At 41.7% G+C, this 18,964-nt stretch overlaps 1 protein-coding gene across 4 annotated transcripts in view; it reads left to right on the top strand.

Moving 5' to 3' along the window:
* The first annotated feature begins 203 nt into the window (after nt 1-203).
* iqce (IQ motif containing E) overlaps nt 204-18,964 on the top strand; it is a 122,880-nt gene continuing 104,119 nt past the window's right edge. For 2 of the 4 annotated variants that reach the window (XM_072268382.1, XM_072268380.1), the window contains exons 1-6: nt 204-343; nt 1,392-1,439; nt 3,373-3,415; nt 4,294-4,440; nt 17,459-17,599; nt 18,072-18,142. In XM_072268382.1, the coding sequence (XP_072124483.1) occupies nt 308-343; nt 1,392-1,439; nt 3,373-3,415; nt 4,294-4,440; nt 17,459-17,599; nt 18,072-18,142 (486 nt within the window). In that variant the 5' untranslated portion in view covers nt 204-307. Of the gene's footprint in view, nt 410-1,391; nt 1,440-3,372; nt 3,416-4,293; nt 4,441-17,458; nt 17,600-18,071; nt 18,143-18,964 lie in introns of all 4 variants that reach the window. The other 2 variants (XM_072268384.1, XM_072268381.1) reach the window with 2 other exon arrangements.

The following is an 18,964-nucleotide window of genomic DNA, read 5'->3' as shown; positions in this document are numbered from 1 at the left end:
GTAGACCTAGTACATCTAATTTTCAAGGCAATTTTTTTATTTCTCTTCTAATATTTGTATATCTGTGCACTTGTGATGCTACTGTGACACTGTAATTTCCTTTGGGATCAATAAAGTATCTCTCTATCAGTCGCATATTTAGTCCGTCCGTCCTTCCAGGAGTAGCAGTCACGCAGGCTTCTGAACTCCGGGAAGGTCGTCTGTCGGCCAGCGCTGTGCGCTTCCTCCGGTTGCTATAGTCCCGACGTCAAACACCGAGTTGGGGACAGGCCTGGTTGTGAGGAACGAGAGGCTTCGGAGGACAAAGATGTCGCTGAGTGACGGAACCGAGGAGGATGTGGGGGTAAGAGGTGGCGCAGAACTGGGAAACGGCGGATTGTAAGCGCAGGGAAACGACATCCCAGCCCAGGTTTGCGCCCTCTCCTCACTCCCTCCCGCCGGCTTTCCCGCTCTTCTGTCTCCGCTCTGCCGCTACATCTCCCAATTTTTCCTTGCCCCTCTCCTACCATAAGAGACAGGAACAGAATTAGGTCATTCGGTTGACCGAATCTGCTCCGCTATTTCATCATGGCTGCTCGATTTTCCCTCTGAACCCCAATCTCCCGCCTTCTCCCCGTAACCTCCGTCTTAAACATACCCAATGACTTGGCCTCCGTAGCTGCCTGTGGAAACAATTCCCACAGATTCACCACACTCCGGCTAAAGAAATTCCTCATCTCCGTTCTAAATGGACGCCCCTCTATTCTGAGAGTGTACCCTCTGACCTTAGACTTCCTCATCATAGGAAATATCTTCTCCACATCCATTCTACCTAGGCCTTTCAACATCCAGTTGGTTTCAATGAGATTCCCCCCCCCCCCGCTCCATTCTTGTAAATTCCAGAGAGTACAGGCCGAGAGCCATCAAAAGTTCCTCATACAATAACCCTTTCATTCCCAAAATCATTCTCGTGAACCTCCTGTGAATCCTCTCCAATGTCAGCGTGCCCTTTCTTAGGTAAGGGATCCAAACCTGCTCACCATACTCCAAATGAGGCCTCACCAGTGCTTTATAAAACCCCAGCATCACACACTTACTTTTATATTTCAGTCCTTTCTTCCCTTTGGATTTGTTCTCACCCAACTCCTTACTGTTCTCTGGCTGTTACTGGCCCTCAGACTCCTGCCACACGACAATTTGCGGCCACTGTTGCTGCTGTGTGCTTCTCTTTGGCTTTTCCCCAATTCCCTTTTCAAGAATCTGTCTGCTGCAGAACTGGAATTAACCCTCTGATTCAAAGGGAATTGTAATAGCTGTGATGGAGTGTTATGAGAGGACCTGAGTGAGTTATATTTTAATTGTATGAAGTTAAATCTGAGTTCAGTGATGTGTTTATTACCTTTCTGTTTCAGGGTGAGGATGGATTGTCTATTATTACATATGATTCTGAGGTAGAAAAGGTAATACAGTATGCATGTTTTGTGATTTGATAACATTCATTCTTTATGCTTCTGTTTGATCACCAAAGTTGACACCCTTTCACTGTCTACAGATGCTGCCAAACTCCTAGGAATCAGCTATGAACATTAACTCACTCCCAAAAATCACTCTCCAGCATCCTGGGGATCATTCATAAATACGTTATGAGAAGTGTACTACCACTTCTTGAAAATGCCTGCAAATATTGCCACATACCTGGGGACCATCAATATATACTGACATAATATTAAACAGCAACCACAAATACTAACACATTATAGCTCAGCTCTGGGGCTTAACTGCGAATACGCAAAGTGCAGCTAGAAATCCCCCGCCCTGGCAAAGTTTACACATGTTTTTGAATTCTAATTACACAAAGGGAAGATGCTTTCATCATTGCAGATGACAGTTTTTACAAAGTTACAAATCATAAGTAATGTGCTGATAGGTCAACGAATACAGAATAAAATCTGAAATGCAGGATTCTGAGGTGGGATGCTTATGTCTCATGAACACATGATCAAGATGAAATCTAATGGTATTCATGTAAACGTAACTTTGCTGGATCAAATAACGACAGCACAAAAAGATCATTACTTATCTTTTCACCCGTTTATTTCTTCGAGCTCAGCCGGCGAGTGAACTCGGATCCGACATCAAGGAGAGACCCTTTCTCATCTCCCCGGTGGTTCTACAAGTTCACTGCCTGATGTCAGAATTGTCAGAAGTTATAAGGCCGCCAATACAAAAGAACAATCAGTTTGATAACTATTCCAGCCAAGTCAATGGACTATTGATACAAAAGTACAATCAATTTGTTAGACACTCCAGCTACCTTAATTAAAGAAAAGAATGTCCTACCTGGTTTGCTGGAGCCACAACTTAATTACAAAGATAAGAACATCCGTCAAATTTATGCTTTAATTAAGAAAGGAATGTTCTGTATAATTTCCATCAGGTACTGCTTTTTGTCAAAATCAAAAGGTGTGAAAAGCCCAGAGATATCTATGTAGATCTGGGCGAGCTTTAACCCTTATCTTCTCCAAAGAAGGCAGCTGTGAGACATTATTCAAACACACTGCAGTCACAGACATAGTCAGTACTGAATCTATTGTTTACAGGAATCTTGAGAATCCCCCATTCCCTTAAACTTTATCATTCCAACACACAAATTCAAAGTGAGATTGGACTAGGGGTAGACCACCTGTTAAGGCTTACCTCTCCTTCAGTTTGATAACAGCTGATCTATGCTCAACTACTTTTCTGTATTAATTTCCATAACTCAATGGCCAGATCTTTCCAAAGTTTATCTGCCTCCTCTTTAAATAACTCCAGTAATCTGGCACAGCCTCCAAGGCAGAGAGTTCCAGAGATTCACTATGTTTGTGAGATGGAATAGGATGGAGCCTCCTTGCGTTTCCCCCACATCAGGTGATGCATTATGATGTGGTCAACATTGAAAATGAGGGCAGTTGGCTGGTTTCAGGAGCTGGACGTAAATGTGCTGCAGCAACTGCTGGAGAATTTTCAGACAGTTTTCTGAAATAATTTACATTTAGTCACCTTTTCTCACAGTTCTCACAAGTTCTCACAGATAGCTGATCAGTGATCGGGTGCTAAGTTTTATTGATTTTTGGTGTTCTATAATTTCAAGGATAATACAAGATAAAAGTCTCAATCTTTGAATATTGCTAAAAGATGATTTTTGCATGTATCTGAGAGAATTGATGGGATGTTAGTTAACATCTCACTCACCAGTACAATACTCTTTCAGTGCTGCACCCGAAACTCAGGCCAAGCCTTCAGTTGTACCTTTCGTGTGGGAGTTATATCTACAGCCTCCTGACTATCTCAACCATATAACAAAGTCATATTTAAAGATTAATGTACTGATATAATTATTTTTCCTTTTAGAAATCTAGAAAGAAGAAATCAAATAAACCACCCATGCTCTCAAGTAAGTAATACTTTGAGTTCAGCAACACAGCTGTGTTTATGTTCAAATTGTGCCTAAATCAGTAAGCTTGTTTGTAAATTGTGATGATGTTGGGGGGTGGGGGAGGGAGGAGTGGGGATAAACACTGATTTTTTTTTAACTTACTGATTCAAAAGGATGCTCATGTGATCAGGTTCAAAACTCATTTTGAAATTTAACCAACAATGCTTTCTATTGACTTCAGTGGAAAATAAAACTGGATATTCTGTAAAACATTTCTCCAGGGGGGTATTTGGGCAATAAAGCTTATATATGTTTCACAATCTTGGCATCTGCAAAACATAGCCTGAGTTGCCTTGTTTGTGGTTTGTTCTGATTTTTATTTAAATAACATAAAGAGTCATATTTATAAAGCACCTTTTACAATTTCAGAGAACTCCAAGGTGTTTTTCAGCACGTCAGTATACTAGATATGTTGGAGGTCCATTTTTACAGAGTGCTATAAACTTCAATCTGATGATTACTAAGTATTCCCCCTTTAGTAATGTTAACCAAGAAATACATTTCACCAACATTTAAAAAACTGCCCTGCTCTTCATTCATAACATTTAATTCTATTTGATTGAGATGATAAGAGTTTTCCATCTGAAAGAGGGCACCAATATCAGGGTGACATTTCCTCAGTGCTACACAGGGAGTGCCAGTCTAGACCATTATGTTCAAATTTTTGGAGATTTGAACTACTGATGTCATCCTGAATCAAATGAGATTACCACCGCTGACTAGCAGATGTAATCTGCAGATGGAGAAGCTTAAGTTTATTTCTTATCCACATACCTCTACCCAGAACATCTTTTATTCCTGCATAATGAACAAATCCTATCTCATTGTACTTTCAGAATCTCCATATCTTTCAAACACATACCTACATCCAAAAAAGGCAGCAGTTTGGAGGTCATTGAAGGGCACAGGAACCATCCATATTGAAAACCCGTCAGTCAAGGTGCCCAGAGAGCTGTGGGTGGCATCACTCAGACAGGGGTTTGGTAAGTGCCAACAGTAAAGATCCATCCAGTTTTCTTACTCTTTGCCACTCTCATTTTCAACTGGCTTTTCCCATTTTCCATTTAATAATGCACTTTGTATGTAAAGAGAAATTTAACTATTTTGTGTAACTTATGTTGGTTATGTAATCTTTCACATCCAGCCAACAAAAGCAATGCTTTAGGCCAGCCCACAATTCTTGAAAGGATTGTCCAGTAATAAAATCTCATACATCTCTGAGGATTGTTACCTTGTCATGGTGGAGAGACTTGTGAGATCCTGAGAGCAATGGCATCTGGGGCTTATCTCTTGATAGGGTCACCCATGACAGTAAGATCAAAGAAGAGCTTCCAAACAAAGAGCAATATAACCAAGACTTCAACAGTGGAGCTGGTGGAAGATGATAATAAATTACAATGGCAGTGAATGTGGAAGAAGGCTGCAGCAGTGAAGGGTCCCCTGTCATCTTGTATTCCATACCACTGGACACTGACGCTGACCTACAAAGGACTGTGTGATGGCTGCCCATGCATCAGCCTCCCAATGTTAAACAAATTCATGAACAGACATCCTCCTTTGAGGGAATTCACCCTAACATTCTGGATTAAGTCACCCACGAATAAACTCTCCGTTAGGAAAACATAATACTCAATTCGAATGATTGCATACTATAATCTCACAATTTGTTGACTGAGAAGCCCCCTCCCTGCTTGGTGACCAAGAGTGCTGCAGAAGAAAGCTGGCTGCTGCTAAAGAGCAGAAGTGAAAACTTGGTAGATTCATCTCAATGTTGGGCTTGTCTGAAATTCTAGCACTGAGTCTGTAATGCAGTACCAGATCCAGGAGCATGGTACTGGTGACACAAGTGTGACAGTGTATAAGATGTTACTGGTGGAGATAGTTGATTTTGTGACAAAGCAATATGATGCCTTTGTTTTGTAGAAAGTGCTTATGTACTGGGTACAAGTGTGTTGATGTACAATAGAGGGATTAGCTGTCATTGGAACTAAAATCTTCTTTTCAAAAAATAATGTGCAGTCCCACAGGCTAGAAAGCTTCTTTAAATTAGCATCCTTATGCTGACTTTCCTTCCAGTTTTTACTTTTTACTCTTGTTAGAGAAGGGTATATTAATGCAACATTAAATTCTAAGATCCCGTCCTTAGTACCATCTTGTGCAACTGGATCCTGAATTTCCTCACTAGCGGACCCCAGCCAATTTGGATTGGCAACAACATCTCCTCCATATTCACCATCAGCACAGGTGCACAACAGGGCGGTGTACATAGCCCCCTGCTCTACTTGCTTTATATTTATGAATATGTGGCTAAGTATGATTACAATGCAATATTTGTTTGCATTGTTGGTGACTGAATCAAAGGTAGTGATGAATCAGCATATAGGAAGGAGATTGAAAGTATGGTTAAATGGTGGCCACAACAATAACCTCTCTTCAGTGTCAACAGAACCAAAGAGCTGATTATCGACTACATGAGGTAGAAGTCAGAGGCCATGAGCCAGTCCTCATTAGGAGAATGAAGGTGGAGAGGGTCATTATCTTTAAATTCTGTGGTGTTATCACATCAGAGGATCTGTCCTAGTGTAAATGTAAATTTGCCGGATCAAATAACGACAGCACAAAAAGATCGTTACTTATCTTTTCACCAGTTTATTTCTTTGAGCTCAGCCGGCGAGTGAACTTGGTCCCGACATCAGGGGAGAAGAGTTCTCATCCCTCCGGCTGTTCAACAAGTTCACTGCCTGATGTCAGAATTGTTAGAAGCTATAAGACCACCGATACAAAAGAACAATCAGTTTGAAAACCATTCCAGCCAAGTCAATGGACTATTGATACATAGGAACAATCAGTTTGATAGACAGTCCAGCCACTTTAATTAAAGAAAGGAATGTCTTACCTGGTTTATTGGAGCGAAAACTTAATTACAAAGATAAGAACATCCACCAATTTATGCTTTAATTAAGAATGTCCTGTCCTGTCTAATTTCCATCAGGTACTGCCTTCTGTCGAAATCAAAAGGTGTGAAAAATCAGGAGACATCTTATGTGGATCTGTGTGAACTTTAACCCTTATCTTGTTCCAAAGAAGCAGCTGTGAGACATTATTCAAACACACTGCAGTCACAGACATAGTCAGTACTTAACCCATTATTTACAGGAATCTGAGAATCCTCCAATTCCCTTAAACTTTATCATTCCGTCCTTTTTATCATTACATGATAACTTTTCAGAACAGATTGTCACTTCTACAACATGATACAAAACATACCCAAAATGCTCCCCGTTCTACTTGCTTAGCGTAGGTATGGCAGAGGGACAGAAAAGTGTTAATGAGGGGGCCCCTGAAACAGGGGCAGGTCCCCTTAGGGTCATTAAAATCATCATTAACCAATACATTTTTCAGTCCATATCAGTTCTGCCAGTAACGTGTTTACAGTGCGTTCGATGTATCCACCGGAGCTGCCCTTCCACCTTCACTGCAGTAGGTGTTATCAGTAGCACTTGGTACGGTCCTTTCCACCTCGGTTCCAACTTCTTACGATCCCAGTTCTTAATCAGGGCAAAATTTCCAGGCTCGATGGTGAGGTAGCCACTCTTAGGCTGGGTGACACCTGTCAACTGGATGACACCTGTGAATGCAAGCTTTGGAGAGTTTTAGTTAACTTGCATAAATATTTTCCCACCTCCTCCCCTAAGGTATGCATGTCCATCCTTTCAGGAAGGGGAGGTCGGGCCAGTTCCGTCCCCCATGGGGTTCGCATGGGCTTTCCATAGATGATTTCTGCTGGAGATAATCCAGTTCTAGTCGAGGGTGTAATTCTCATATGGAACAATGCCAGAGGTAAAACCTTAAGCCAGGTTAGCCCAGTTTCTTGCATAAGTTTAGTTAGCTTATACCTTAAGGTTCCATTTGCTCGTTCCACTATACCAGCTGCTCTTGGATGGTGAGCACAGTGAAATTGTTGTTTTATTGCCAGTTCTTTACAGATTTTCTCATCTATCTTAGCAATAAAATGAGGTCTATTGTCTGAGCTTATTGATTCAGGTAATCCATAATGGGGAACCACTTCTCTTAATATTTTTACAACAGTATTTTCAGTAGTGGGTATAGCCTCTATCTATCTGCAAAGTACATCTACTATTACCAAGCAATATTTACAACAATGTACTCTTAGTAGTTCTGTAAAGTCAAGTTGTAAACAAGAAAAAGGTCCACCAGGCAAGGGGGTAGCTGTGGAAACACAAGGCATTCTCTTTCCAGCATTTGTTTTTTTTTACATGCTGTGGCTCACTTTTCAGCTCCTTGCTGGAAATCAGGGCGTCACCAAGATATTAACCATTCCCTCCTTGCCCAAGTGTATACAGTTATTTACATAATCTATCAAGATAGATAAGAACACAGAGGGAACACAAACCTGTCCCGCAGGGGTCACCCAAATTGGTCTGAGGTTCAAGGTGGCAACCCATTTGGTACTGTAGTTTGTGCTCTCCTTCAGGGGCGTCCCCCTGTTAGTTACATATTTCTCCCATGTCTGGCATACCTGTCCTTAGATTTTGTCTAATAGGCGCTTGCTGAGTTACCAAGGGGACTAAAAGTGTGGGATTCAAGGCTGTCTGTTTAGCTGCTGCATCAGCCCTAGCATTGCCCTTAGATATCTCATCAGATTCCCCAGTATGGGCTGCACATTCGATAATAGCCAAAACTCAAGGTAGCTGTAGAGCGGTGAGTAAGTTGTTTACAAAGGTAGTATTATAATGGGGTAGCCAAAAGAAGTCAGGAAATCCCCTAAGTTCCGTAGTCTGTGCATAACGGGAGTCTGTAAGTTTGCACTTTAGTCTGTTGCTAGGATACAGGCATGAGTCAGAGCAAACAGCTCAGCTTTCTGGGCAGAGACAGCTGTTTCAAAAGAGGCCTGCACAATTGCTTCACTGTCTGACACTATCGCATCGTTTCCCTGCTGGATTCACAAAAGAGCTTCCATCCTCATAAAACGTCGCCTCGGGCTTGAGGGAGTGTTGCGGAAGGGATGGGAGAGTCTGTGCTTCTTTCACGGTGATCCGGATGGGGGGGGGAGCAGTTGGTGCAGCCGGCTTCACGGCCTGGAATTTCCCAGAGACGTACAATGACTTGGGTTGGGTCAATATTAAGAGTGTCTTACCATTTTCGCCTTTGACTCCTTCCAGTATTGGAGCTGGCCCACGGCCAAGTCTTGCCAGTCTCCTTCGGTGCTGGAGGCTTGTTTCGTCAGGGTGTAGGCAAGGAACCCAGGCTCTTTGGCTTGAACCCAGGGCAATGCTTAACTGTGGTATGGGGAACCCTCAGTCCTGTCTGTCTCCAAAGGAAATTCGGAACTTCGGCCAGTTCCACTTACTTCTCTTCCTTTAACCTCTCCAATCACCGTGATTGGGAACTTCTGTCCCTCGAGGGGTGCTTAATACTGGCTTTCCTCAGTTGAGCACCCTGTAGGATCATAGCACAGAGTCACATGAAGGTCTGCCTCTGGCAGAGGGGGTTCAAACAAAGTGTCCAAATTAAGGTCCCACCACTGGGGTGGAGTTTGGTAACTGGGGAAGCTGTCGGTTGTTGGCTAGTCCCAGGGTGACGCCCTTGTCTGTGCATAGAATCTCAACCTCCAACGGACAGAGCAAGTTTCGTTCTGCTAGATTACACCCCAGTGGCTGGGGACGTGAATATGTGCGTTCCTGCTTCGGTTCCCGTTTCTGATCCCCCAGATGTAGCCTGCTCACTTCCTTCTTCCTGCTAAACATTTTCTCCTTTAATACTAGTTCCCTCCGGGGTTGATCGGGATTTGAAAACCGGGTCCCAACAATATGTCAAAGCTTGTCATATTTGATTTTGATCATTGTCAGGCCAATCCATATCATTTGTTTTAATCATGTTGGCTAACTTAACTGGTGAGCATTGGAGCAGTAAGGCATTAAGCTGGGGGGGGGGGGGAGAAGGGAACGGATTCCTATTATTAGAGGCTTGGTCTCCTGCGAAAGTGCTGTTGCAGGCCACAATTTGCTCCTGATTGTCTGTAATATGGTCTATCTGTTCATTCTTATTACGGATTCCCACCTGTAACACCTGATAGATTTGGTATCTTGATTCTGCCTTCCATTTCCGCCTCTCACATTGCAGCAGAGACCCAATAAATTTTGCAGGGTCGCATTATACATTTGTATAGTACTGCAGACCTACTGAGCAAACTGTGTTGGTTTTTCTTTTCTGTCTGGGGCCTGATTCATGATCATTATCATTTCCTGAGGCTTCCACGGGACGTATACTTCAATTGTTGGTGGTTGGTTGCCCCCCTCACCTGCTCGGGGTCTGGGCAACTGCCTAACAGGGCACTGCTGTTGGGGATTCAGTTGGATTCCGCCAAGTTTATCACAAAGTTTAGACTGCCCCTCTCCAGAATCTCCTGGCCAGGATCCCCTCCGGGTTTGTTTTCTGGGATTTATCTTTACTCGCTCTGCCACATTTGATCCTTCAGGGGCCTGGTATGGTTGTGGGGGTGGTGCAGTTGGTTGTGAGAGGGGTAAGCGGGGTGGTGGCAGCCTAGGGTAACATCCCCACTCCTCATCCCTATCAGTATCTTCTGAATCATCAAAAAGAGTCAGTATGCCAGACATGGGTTTGGGATCCCGATCAGGCCTCAGAGTTTTCCCACAGCGCTGTCATTCTAATCCTTTCTGTCTGTCCATATCAGCCTTTGCCTGCTTACGCTGCCATTCCTGCTCTCTCTTTCGTCGCCCATATACCCATTCACACTCTGGTTTCAGTGTCTCCCAACTCTTGGGAGTCCCTTCTACCGTACATACCTCTATCCCTTTATCACATGCATTATTCCTCCAGCTGGCCAGTAAGGTATTATTCCACTTCGTATCAGCTCTATCTTTCCATCCTTTAATTTCCACTTTTTAGGGCAATTCTTTTTCCAAATTAAATTTACTGCTTGTTTGCAAGAAGTTATATCCCAAGTTCCACCTGGGGGCCATATATCGTTTCCCAATCACTTAGTTACTGCAGCACTTAACATCAGAAGGTCCTTTTCCTTATCTGGTATTTGCTCACACCTACTTTGGAGGGGAGTTCCCTTTCCAGCTGTATCAAGGGCCTGTCCCATTATTGCTGTTATTATATAACCAGTTATTGTTATTTATCAAGTCAAGTCAAATTTAAGTTTATTTATACAGCACATTTAAAAACAACCCACGTTGGCCAAAGTGCTGTATAAAGCAAAGCAAGTAGCTAAAATCACAAATACATGAACACAGACAAACCAACGAGGCAAACAGCTTATAGGCACAAAATACACAACACAAGGGCCCTTGGCACAAGCCAAAAAACATGCCACTGGGTGAGAAATTTAGCCGGCCTGCCTCCCCCTTAATCAATTTCAACCGGCTATATTATCAGGAGGCAGCTGATACGGTCAAATCCGTCAGGTAGCGGTGGCCGCCTCTCCTGACTGGGGTCCCCAGTCCCGACTCTTTCCTTAAAACAATACAGAATACCCAATGTCACTCGCAGCCTTTAACTCTCACAAAAACTGCTAGCCTATTTTCTGTTAATACTCGCAAAAAAAACCAACTCTCACATACTCTGGAGCCCTTTCCTCCTTTATCCTGAACTTGTCTCATTAAATTTCAACCGGCCATATTTCTGCTGCCAAGATGAGAATTTTATCGGGCTGCCAGTCTTGTATCATTTTCAAATTTCATCCGGCCATATCCTGTCACCTGCAGCAATGTAAAAGTCACAACTGCTTACCTTAAATCCTGTATCCAAACGGGTTGTCTGATCCCGTCAAGGTACCGGCCTCAATGGGCGAGGGGCAAAAATGCTCAGTCGGACACAAGGAGTAGCCAGAGGTAAATTACCTCGGGGCGCCCTGCCACTCAATTGTGTTCGATTCAAGCCCCCTGTCACTTACTCAGCCCAGAGAGATGTTCCCTATGTTGGGATCCAAGTCACGGCACCAAATATAAACATAAATTTGCCAGATCAAATAATGACAGCACAAAAAGATCGTTAATTATCTTTTCACCAGTTTATTTCTTTGAGCTCAGCCAGCGAGTGAACTTGGTCCTGACATCAGGGGAGAAGCATTCTCATCCCTCTGGCAGTTCAACAATTTCACTGCCTGATGTCAGAATTGTTAGAAGCTATAAGGCCACCGATACAAAAGAACAATCAGTTTGATAATCATTCCGCCAAGTCAATGGACTATTGATACAAAAGAACAATCAGTTTGATAGATACACCAGCCACTTTAATTAAAGAAAGGAATGTCCTACCTGGTTTGTTGGAGCCAAAACTTAATTACAAAGGTAAGAACATCCACCATTTTATGCTTTAATTAAGAATGTCCTGTTCTGTCTAATTTCCATCAGGTACTGCCTTTTGTCGAAACCAAAAGGTGTGAAAAATCAGGAGACATCTTATGTGGATCTGTGTGAACTTTAACCCTTATCTTGCTCCAAAGAAGCAGCTGTGAGACATTATTCAAACACACTGGAGTCACAGACATAGTCGGTACTTAACCCATTATTTATAGGTATTTGAAAATCCCCCAATTCCCTTAAACTTTATCACTGGAACTAGCACATAGTATTATCACAAAGGTTACAGAAAGTGGTGGATACAGCCCAGTTCGAGGCAAAACCTCCCCCACCATTGAGTATATTTACATGGAACACTGGTGCAAGAAAGCTGAATACACCATCAAAGACCCCTACCATCCAAGCCATGCTCTCTCTTGCTACTATCATTGGGCAGAAGGTACAGAAGCCTCAGGTCCTGCATCACCATCTTCAGGAACAGTTACTACTCTACAACCATAGGCTCCTGAATGGGCATGGATAACTACATTCTTCACTACTCTGAACTCATACTATGACCTGCAGATTTACTTTCAAGGACTCTATACAACTCATGTTCTCAGTGTTACCTTTATCTGTAGTTTGTATTCTTTTGCACATAGGTTATTTGTCGGTCTTTGTCTCTTTATGTATAGTTTTACGTAAATTCCATTGTATTTTTTTTCTACAAATGCCTGCAAGAAAATGAATTTCAAGTAACATATATGTACTTTGATAATAAATCTACTTTGAACATTTAAACTTTGAACTTGGGAAGCTCCTACGTACACTAATTCTTGGAAAAAAATTACAGCCAAGAATAGACAGGGAGCTAAGAGTCCAGCTTTCAGACTTGGGGATTATGGAATTTTTGCACTTTGAAAAACAGATGTTTCTAGTTAGTTTTAATATATTTTCAGAAAATCCTGGAGCAATGCCTTTAGACCTTGGCTCTGAATGAATAGCCCATGCTCTGAGGACAACTGTACTTAAAGAAAAAAATGGCTAAAGATCTCAAGATGGAAGTAGATCTTTTGGCTAATTGAGTCCCTCTGCCCTTTTCACCATTGCCCTGTAAATGCTTTCCTTTCATATAGTTATCTGGTTTTATTTTGAATACCACAATTGAATCATTCCAGACTCTAATCATTCATCTTGTCAAACATGAAGGTTTCCTCATAGACAGTTAATTTCTTTCAATGTCCCTTGGTTCTTAGCCTCTTGCCAATGGGAACACCTCCCTGGCTGTATCCTTCATTATTTTAGATACATCTATCAGATCCCTTGCAATCTCTACTGTTCCAAGAAAAAGAACCCAGCTTCTCCAGGCTGTTCACAGAATTGTGTCCCTCATCCCTGGATTTATTTTTATAAAATTTTCTTTCCTACTGTGAAACTCAGGACCAATGTTTTATGAAGGTTTATCAAGTATTCTTTGCTCTTGTACTATCTGCCTCTGTTTATACAGAGACCATCTCTGATGGTGGTGTCTGAAAAGAGGATGCTGTCCAAGTTGCATGCCACCTTGGACAATGTCTCCCATCTATTACATAACGTACTGGTTGGGCACAGGAGTACATTCAGCCAGAGACTCATTCCACCGAGGTGCAACACTGAGCGTCATAGGAAGTCATTCCTGCCTGTGGCCATCAAACTTTACAACTCCTCACTTGGAGGGTCAGACACTCTGAGCCAATAGGCTGGTCCTGGACTTATTTCCATCTGGCATAATTTACATATTATTATTTAATTATTTATGGTTTTCTGTTGCTATATTTATACTCTATTCTTGGTTGGTGCAACTGTAACGAAACCCAGTTTCCCTCGGGATCAATAAAGTATGTCTATCTATCTACCTATACAGCCCATTATCCCATCTACTTTAACCACTTTCTCAATCTACTATGCCACTTTCAATGAATAATACACATCTAGCCTTAGATCTTAACGTTCTTTTGCACTTCTTAAAATTGTCCTCTCTAGTGTGTATTGTCTTTTCTCATACTTTTCATGAAAATGAAATGTTACTTATTTCTCAGTTTTAAATTTAATCTTTTTGACCATCACATTAACCTGTCTAATAACTCTATGATATCTGTTACTAACCTCATTGCCATTCATTGTGACTCCAACTTTTGCATTTCCAGCATTTTTGGGAATTGTGTTGTCTATACTCGCACCCAAATTATTAATATGTTTTAAAAATATTAGTAGCACAAGTACCTAGTGGAGGAACCTTTCACTGTTATCCATTGTTTTCTGTTACTTAGTTACTTTTCTGTCGATAGTGCCCCTTTTATTCCAATTACTATTGTGTTGCAGATATACACCTCTGTTACTTAGTTACTTTTCTGTCGATAGTGCCCCTTTTATTCCAATTACTATTGTGTTGCAGATATACACCTTTTGGAAGTCCATTTATACATATCAACTACATTTCAGCCGTCAGCCTTCTCTGTTACATAATCAAAATACTCAGTTTGCCTTTAACAAATCCATTCTTTCTCTAATCAGTCTGGACTATCCAAGTGATGGCTACTTCTGTCCTTGATGTTTGTTTCTAGATTTCTTTCCCTGCCATCAAGACTAAATTGACTGTTTATAGTCACTGGGCTTATTCCTATACCTTTATTGAACACAGGTATAGCATTTTCAACTTTCTAGTTCTTAAACACCACCACTTAATCTATAAGTGTTTGCCAGATTATGGTCAGGGAGTCCACAATTCCCTCCCCTACTTTCTTCATCAACAGTGATTGACTTATCGGTGCTGCTGGCCTTTTGAGTGCCTCCTGTACATCAATTTTTAGCGCATCCAGAATCTCATCTGGCTCTTTTTTTTGCTGATACTCCAGCAGCATCATCTTCTTTTGTGAAGATAGATACAAAGTACTCATTTAATACCTCGGCCATATTTTCTTCTTCCCACTAGATTTCTTTATTGCCCTCTTCTGGGTTGTACCTTTCTTCTTGTAGCACTTTTCCTGTCCATGAACAGTCCTTTCTCATGCTTTAGTTTGCCTCTCATCTCCTTTAATACTTCTGTTCTGAACTTTCTGTAATAACCCCAGTTCTCTCTCTTATATTAACAACCATCTATTATGGGTCAAGAATGACGAGTTCGGAGAAGGACATAAAGATACGGAAGGTGCTGGCGTGGAGGGTTCTGAACGACATGAAGGAAATCTGGAAGTCGAACTTGACCAGAGGGCTTAAAAAGAGGATCTTCATAGCAGTTATAGAGTCCATTCTCACGTACGGATGCGAGACATGGACACTCACCAAGCTATGCGAAAGTCTCTAGATGGTTGCTATACACGAGTGCTCCGGATGGCTCTTGATGTGAGTTGGCAACAGCACATGACGAACGTTGAGCTCTATGGTGACCTACCAATGCTCACCACTAAAATCGAGGCGAGAAGATTGCGACTAGCGGGGCACTGTCTACACCACCCCGAACTACCTGCCAGCCTAGTCATCATATGGGAGCCCAAGCATGTGAGGATGAACCCTGGGCGCCCCCCCCAAGACAATGGTCAACACGCTCCTAGAAGACAGCTGCGCGGCTAACGTAGATGAACTGAACACGCTGTTGAGGGAGAGGAAGAAGTGGAGAGTACGTCATCGTGCCCGACACCGGCCCCCTAGGCCTTGAGTCGACGTAGTGGTAGTAGTAGTAGTATCTATTACTATGCTCTTTTTGCTCAATTTCGCTGTCTATTTGGGAAACCTTGGCTGTAATTTTTTCCATTTTCTCCGTTTTGAAAATATGCCTACATTATAGCTCAAATTTCACCACCTTTAACACCTTGCATTATTCAATGATAGTATTATATAGAAAGCTTTAATTCACTTTACCAGGTTAGATCTTTCTTTCATCCCATTGAAATTCATTCAGGGTTGCAGCACCTGCGATTCAATCACTTGGTCTAGATGGATGCAAGCTAGGTTGATGTATGGTTGTGTGTTTCTGTGATGGGTAGATTAACCTCTGTGTTGTTATGTGTACCTCCGGACGTGTGGTTCCAAGGTCTCAGGGTTGAGTGAAGTAAGCATGTAATCAACATAATTCTCTCCTTTTCCCCTTTAAAAAATATTAGTACTTTTCCATACCTTAAAGTTACAATTAATGTCCCCCCCCGCCAACCCTGAATTGAGTTTGGCTCAATTCCCGGAATGAAGTCCAATGATTTCACTTATTTATTTACTTACTTCGTGATACAGCTCAGCTCAGAGTAGGCTGTTCCAGCTCTTTGAGTCATGGTGTCCCAGCATCCCCACAAACCTAATCATAGGACAATTTACAATGACAAATTAACCTATCCGGTATGTCTTTTGACTGGGAGGAAACTGAAGCGTCAGGGAAAATCCACAAATTCCACAGGGAGAATGTACAGAGACTCCTTACAGAATGGCACTGGAATTGAACTCTGAAATCCAGAACACCCTGAGATGGAATAACTTTGCACTAACCACTACGTTACTATGACACCCATATAATATTGCTTTCTTTGCTGGACTAGAAGTGTACTGATAAAATTCTTGTCACCATTCTTCAGAAACTCGTATTTTTTACCCGTTATGTTATTGCTATCCCGCTTTATATTTTCTTATATTACAGCTTGGGGTGTTCTGCAGTTCAGAGTTCAATTCTGGTGCCATCTGTAAGGAGTTTGTGTGCGCTACTCGTGAATCACATGGGTTTCTTACGGGTGCTCTGGTTTCCTCCTGCAATCCAAAGCTATACCAGTTAGTAGGTTAATTGGTCATTGGAAATTGTTCTGTGATTAGGCTGGTGTTAAATAGATGGGTTGCTGGGTGCTACGACTTGTTGGGCCGGAAAGGCCTGTTCTACACTGTATTTCTAAGTTAATAAAAATATAAATATTTGGATAGTTTTAAGTCTTCATTATCACTAGTTCATGGCATTTGCATACCTCTTATAAGCTACCTGCATATTTGTTCCTCCATATTCTTCCTACTACTTGGTAATCTGTATATAGAATTATAGAGTCATAGAATTAGTCTATTAATGTGCACTTGTAGAAGATTTTTCACTTATTAAAGATCTTATGAAACATTATCAATTGTTATAGGAACTATTTTGGCCCATTGAATAAGTGCAGATTGCAGGATTTCCTATTGTGTAATAGAATTTCTTGTGACCCCATCCACCAGTTTATTCCTTATTATTGGAGCAGTTTTGGAAACCTTGTTTTCAACCCAGCTTTTCTTCTCACCAGTCTCCTCCTGTTATTTATCCATCCTCCTTGTTCAATATTGTTTGTTATTTAATGGGAAGGACAGTGTTTTTGTGATACCTTAATGGTTACATCTTGAAAGCATTCACAGAAAATGTCAGTTAACTATCTTGCCTTATGAAACGTAGTAATTGAACTTGCTTGATTTCCCCACACCTAAGGTTACAAAGCTGCAATTTAAATATTTTGTCAGGACATTACTAGAAACAGTTTCTACAGTTTAATGTAACTCATAGTGGGAAATCTCATTCCATCAAATGCAAATAGGTAAGTTAATCTCTTATTACATGTGCCCATGTACATGTGGTGAGTGAAGTGAACATGTGAATAAGGGTAATTCTCACTCTTTTCCCTTTTTTTAAAAATATTAGTTCCCACAGCTGTGTCCCAGTCACTGAAATCTGAATGTGACTCTGGATGTAGTCGGAGCTCAGAGCACACTGGTACACCAGAATATTTGAAAGAGGCCCTGGGTATGAAGAAACCAAAGCATTCACGGTCAGCCAGTAATGGTGAGTTTTTTTGCATGAAGCTTCCCCTTAAGTTTGGATATAAATAGTGGAAAGTATCCTTCCCAATGACCTCTAACTTTAAGTAGAGGTTTTGCAATGAATTTTCATACTGTTGTTCTTCACCCTCTAACACAGTCACAAGACAAGCTCAGATGTGGTGCCTGTAGATTATCTTGCTGAACCATTTGATGCATGTCACAACGTCCAATCTATTTCTCAAAAGATTCATTGCATGGCCCAGGACCCTTCCTTTGCACAATGTTTGAGAAGCTCTGTAACTCAGTTCAGTTTAACATTTAATTTCTGTTGTTACTCTTCCAATTGTATCTTCCTCACCTTCATTTTCTCTATTTCCCTTTTCTCTCAGTCCCTCTTCACCTCTCCTCTCCTGATTGCTCTTTTATTTTCTTTCTCTTCTCTTCACTTGTTTTCTTCTTCCTTCATTATTTTTCCTCTCTCTCTCATGCTGCAGGCTATGTCCCTGGCACCCCTGACTACAAGGAGAAAGAAGATATGTATGATGAGATTATTGAACTAAAAAAGGTAAGTGTTTCACTATTCTTGAGAGCATGAGCATGACCTTTTAACAACCAAAGATTTTCTTTTACTACTAAGAACGAAGCTGGCCAGAATCAGAATCTGTTTTATTATCACTGACGTGTGAAATTTTGTTATTTTAAATGGGGCTGTTACCTATGGACCTTGCGGTGTGGGATGCTGGGCCACTTACCTTCAGTTGATGAACTATGGTATTTTTGTTCTAGAGCATTTATTGGTAATGTATTGAAAATAAGTCACTCAGAGGTGGACTAATAACTGGGCATGCAGCAAAGCATCCATTCTACAACAAACCTGTTATGATGTTTTTGCTTTTCATACAACAAAGTTTTTACACAGAAGCACATATATATGAGGAGTGAAGGTAGAACATAATCTAAGCTTCAGTAGTTTCTTCCAATAAAAGCAAAATATTCACTAAAATACAAGGAATAGAACAAAGTTGCAGACGTAGCGTCTATCTCAATTGTTCAGAAGATTATGATCACCAAGTTTTGTTGACGATAATGCTCAGAGTCGTAGAGTGGGAAGCAGAGTTGAAGTGGGTGGCTACTGGGAGAGTAGCTCTGCTTCTCACTCTCATTCAGATATGTCCATACATGGCCTCCTCTACTGCCATGAAGAGGCTAAATTCAGGTTGGAGGAACAACACCTCATATACCGTCTAGGTAGTCTCCAGCCCCTTGGTGTGAACATAGAATTCTCCAACTTCCAGTAATTCCCTCCCCCTCCCTTCCCCTATCCCTATGTCACTCTGCCCCCTCCCCCAGCTGCCTACCACCTCCCTCATGGTCCCGCCTCCTTCTA

Source organism: Mobula birostris, chromosome 9 (genome assembly GCF_030028105.1).
Source record: "Mobula birostris isolate sMobBir1 chromosome 9, sMobBir1.hap1, whole genome shotgun sequence".
In the NCBI taxonomy this organism is placed as follows: Eukaryota; Metazoa; Chordata; class Chondrichthyes; order Myliobatiformes; family Myliobatidae; genus Mobula; species Mobula birostris.
The sequence above is the reverse complement of the archived record's forward strand: the minus strand, read 5'-3'. Positions and strand labels throughout refer to the sequence as shown.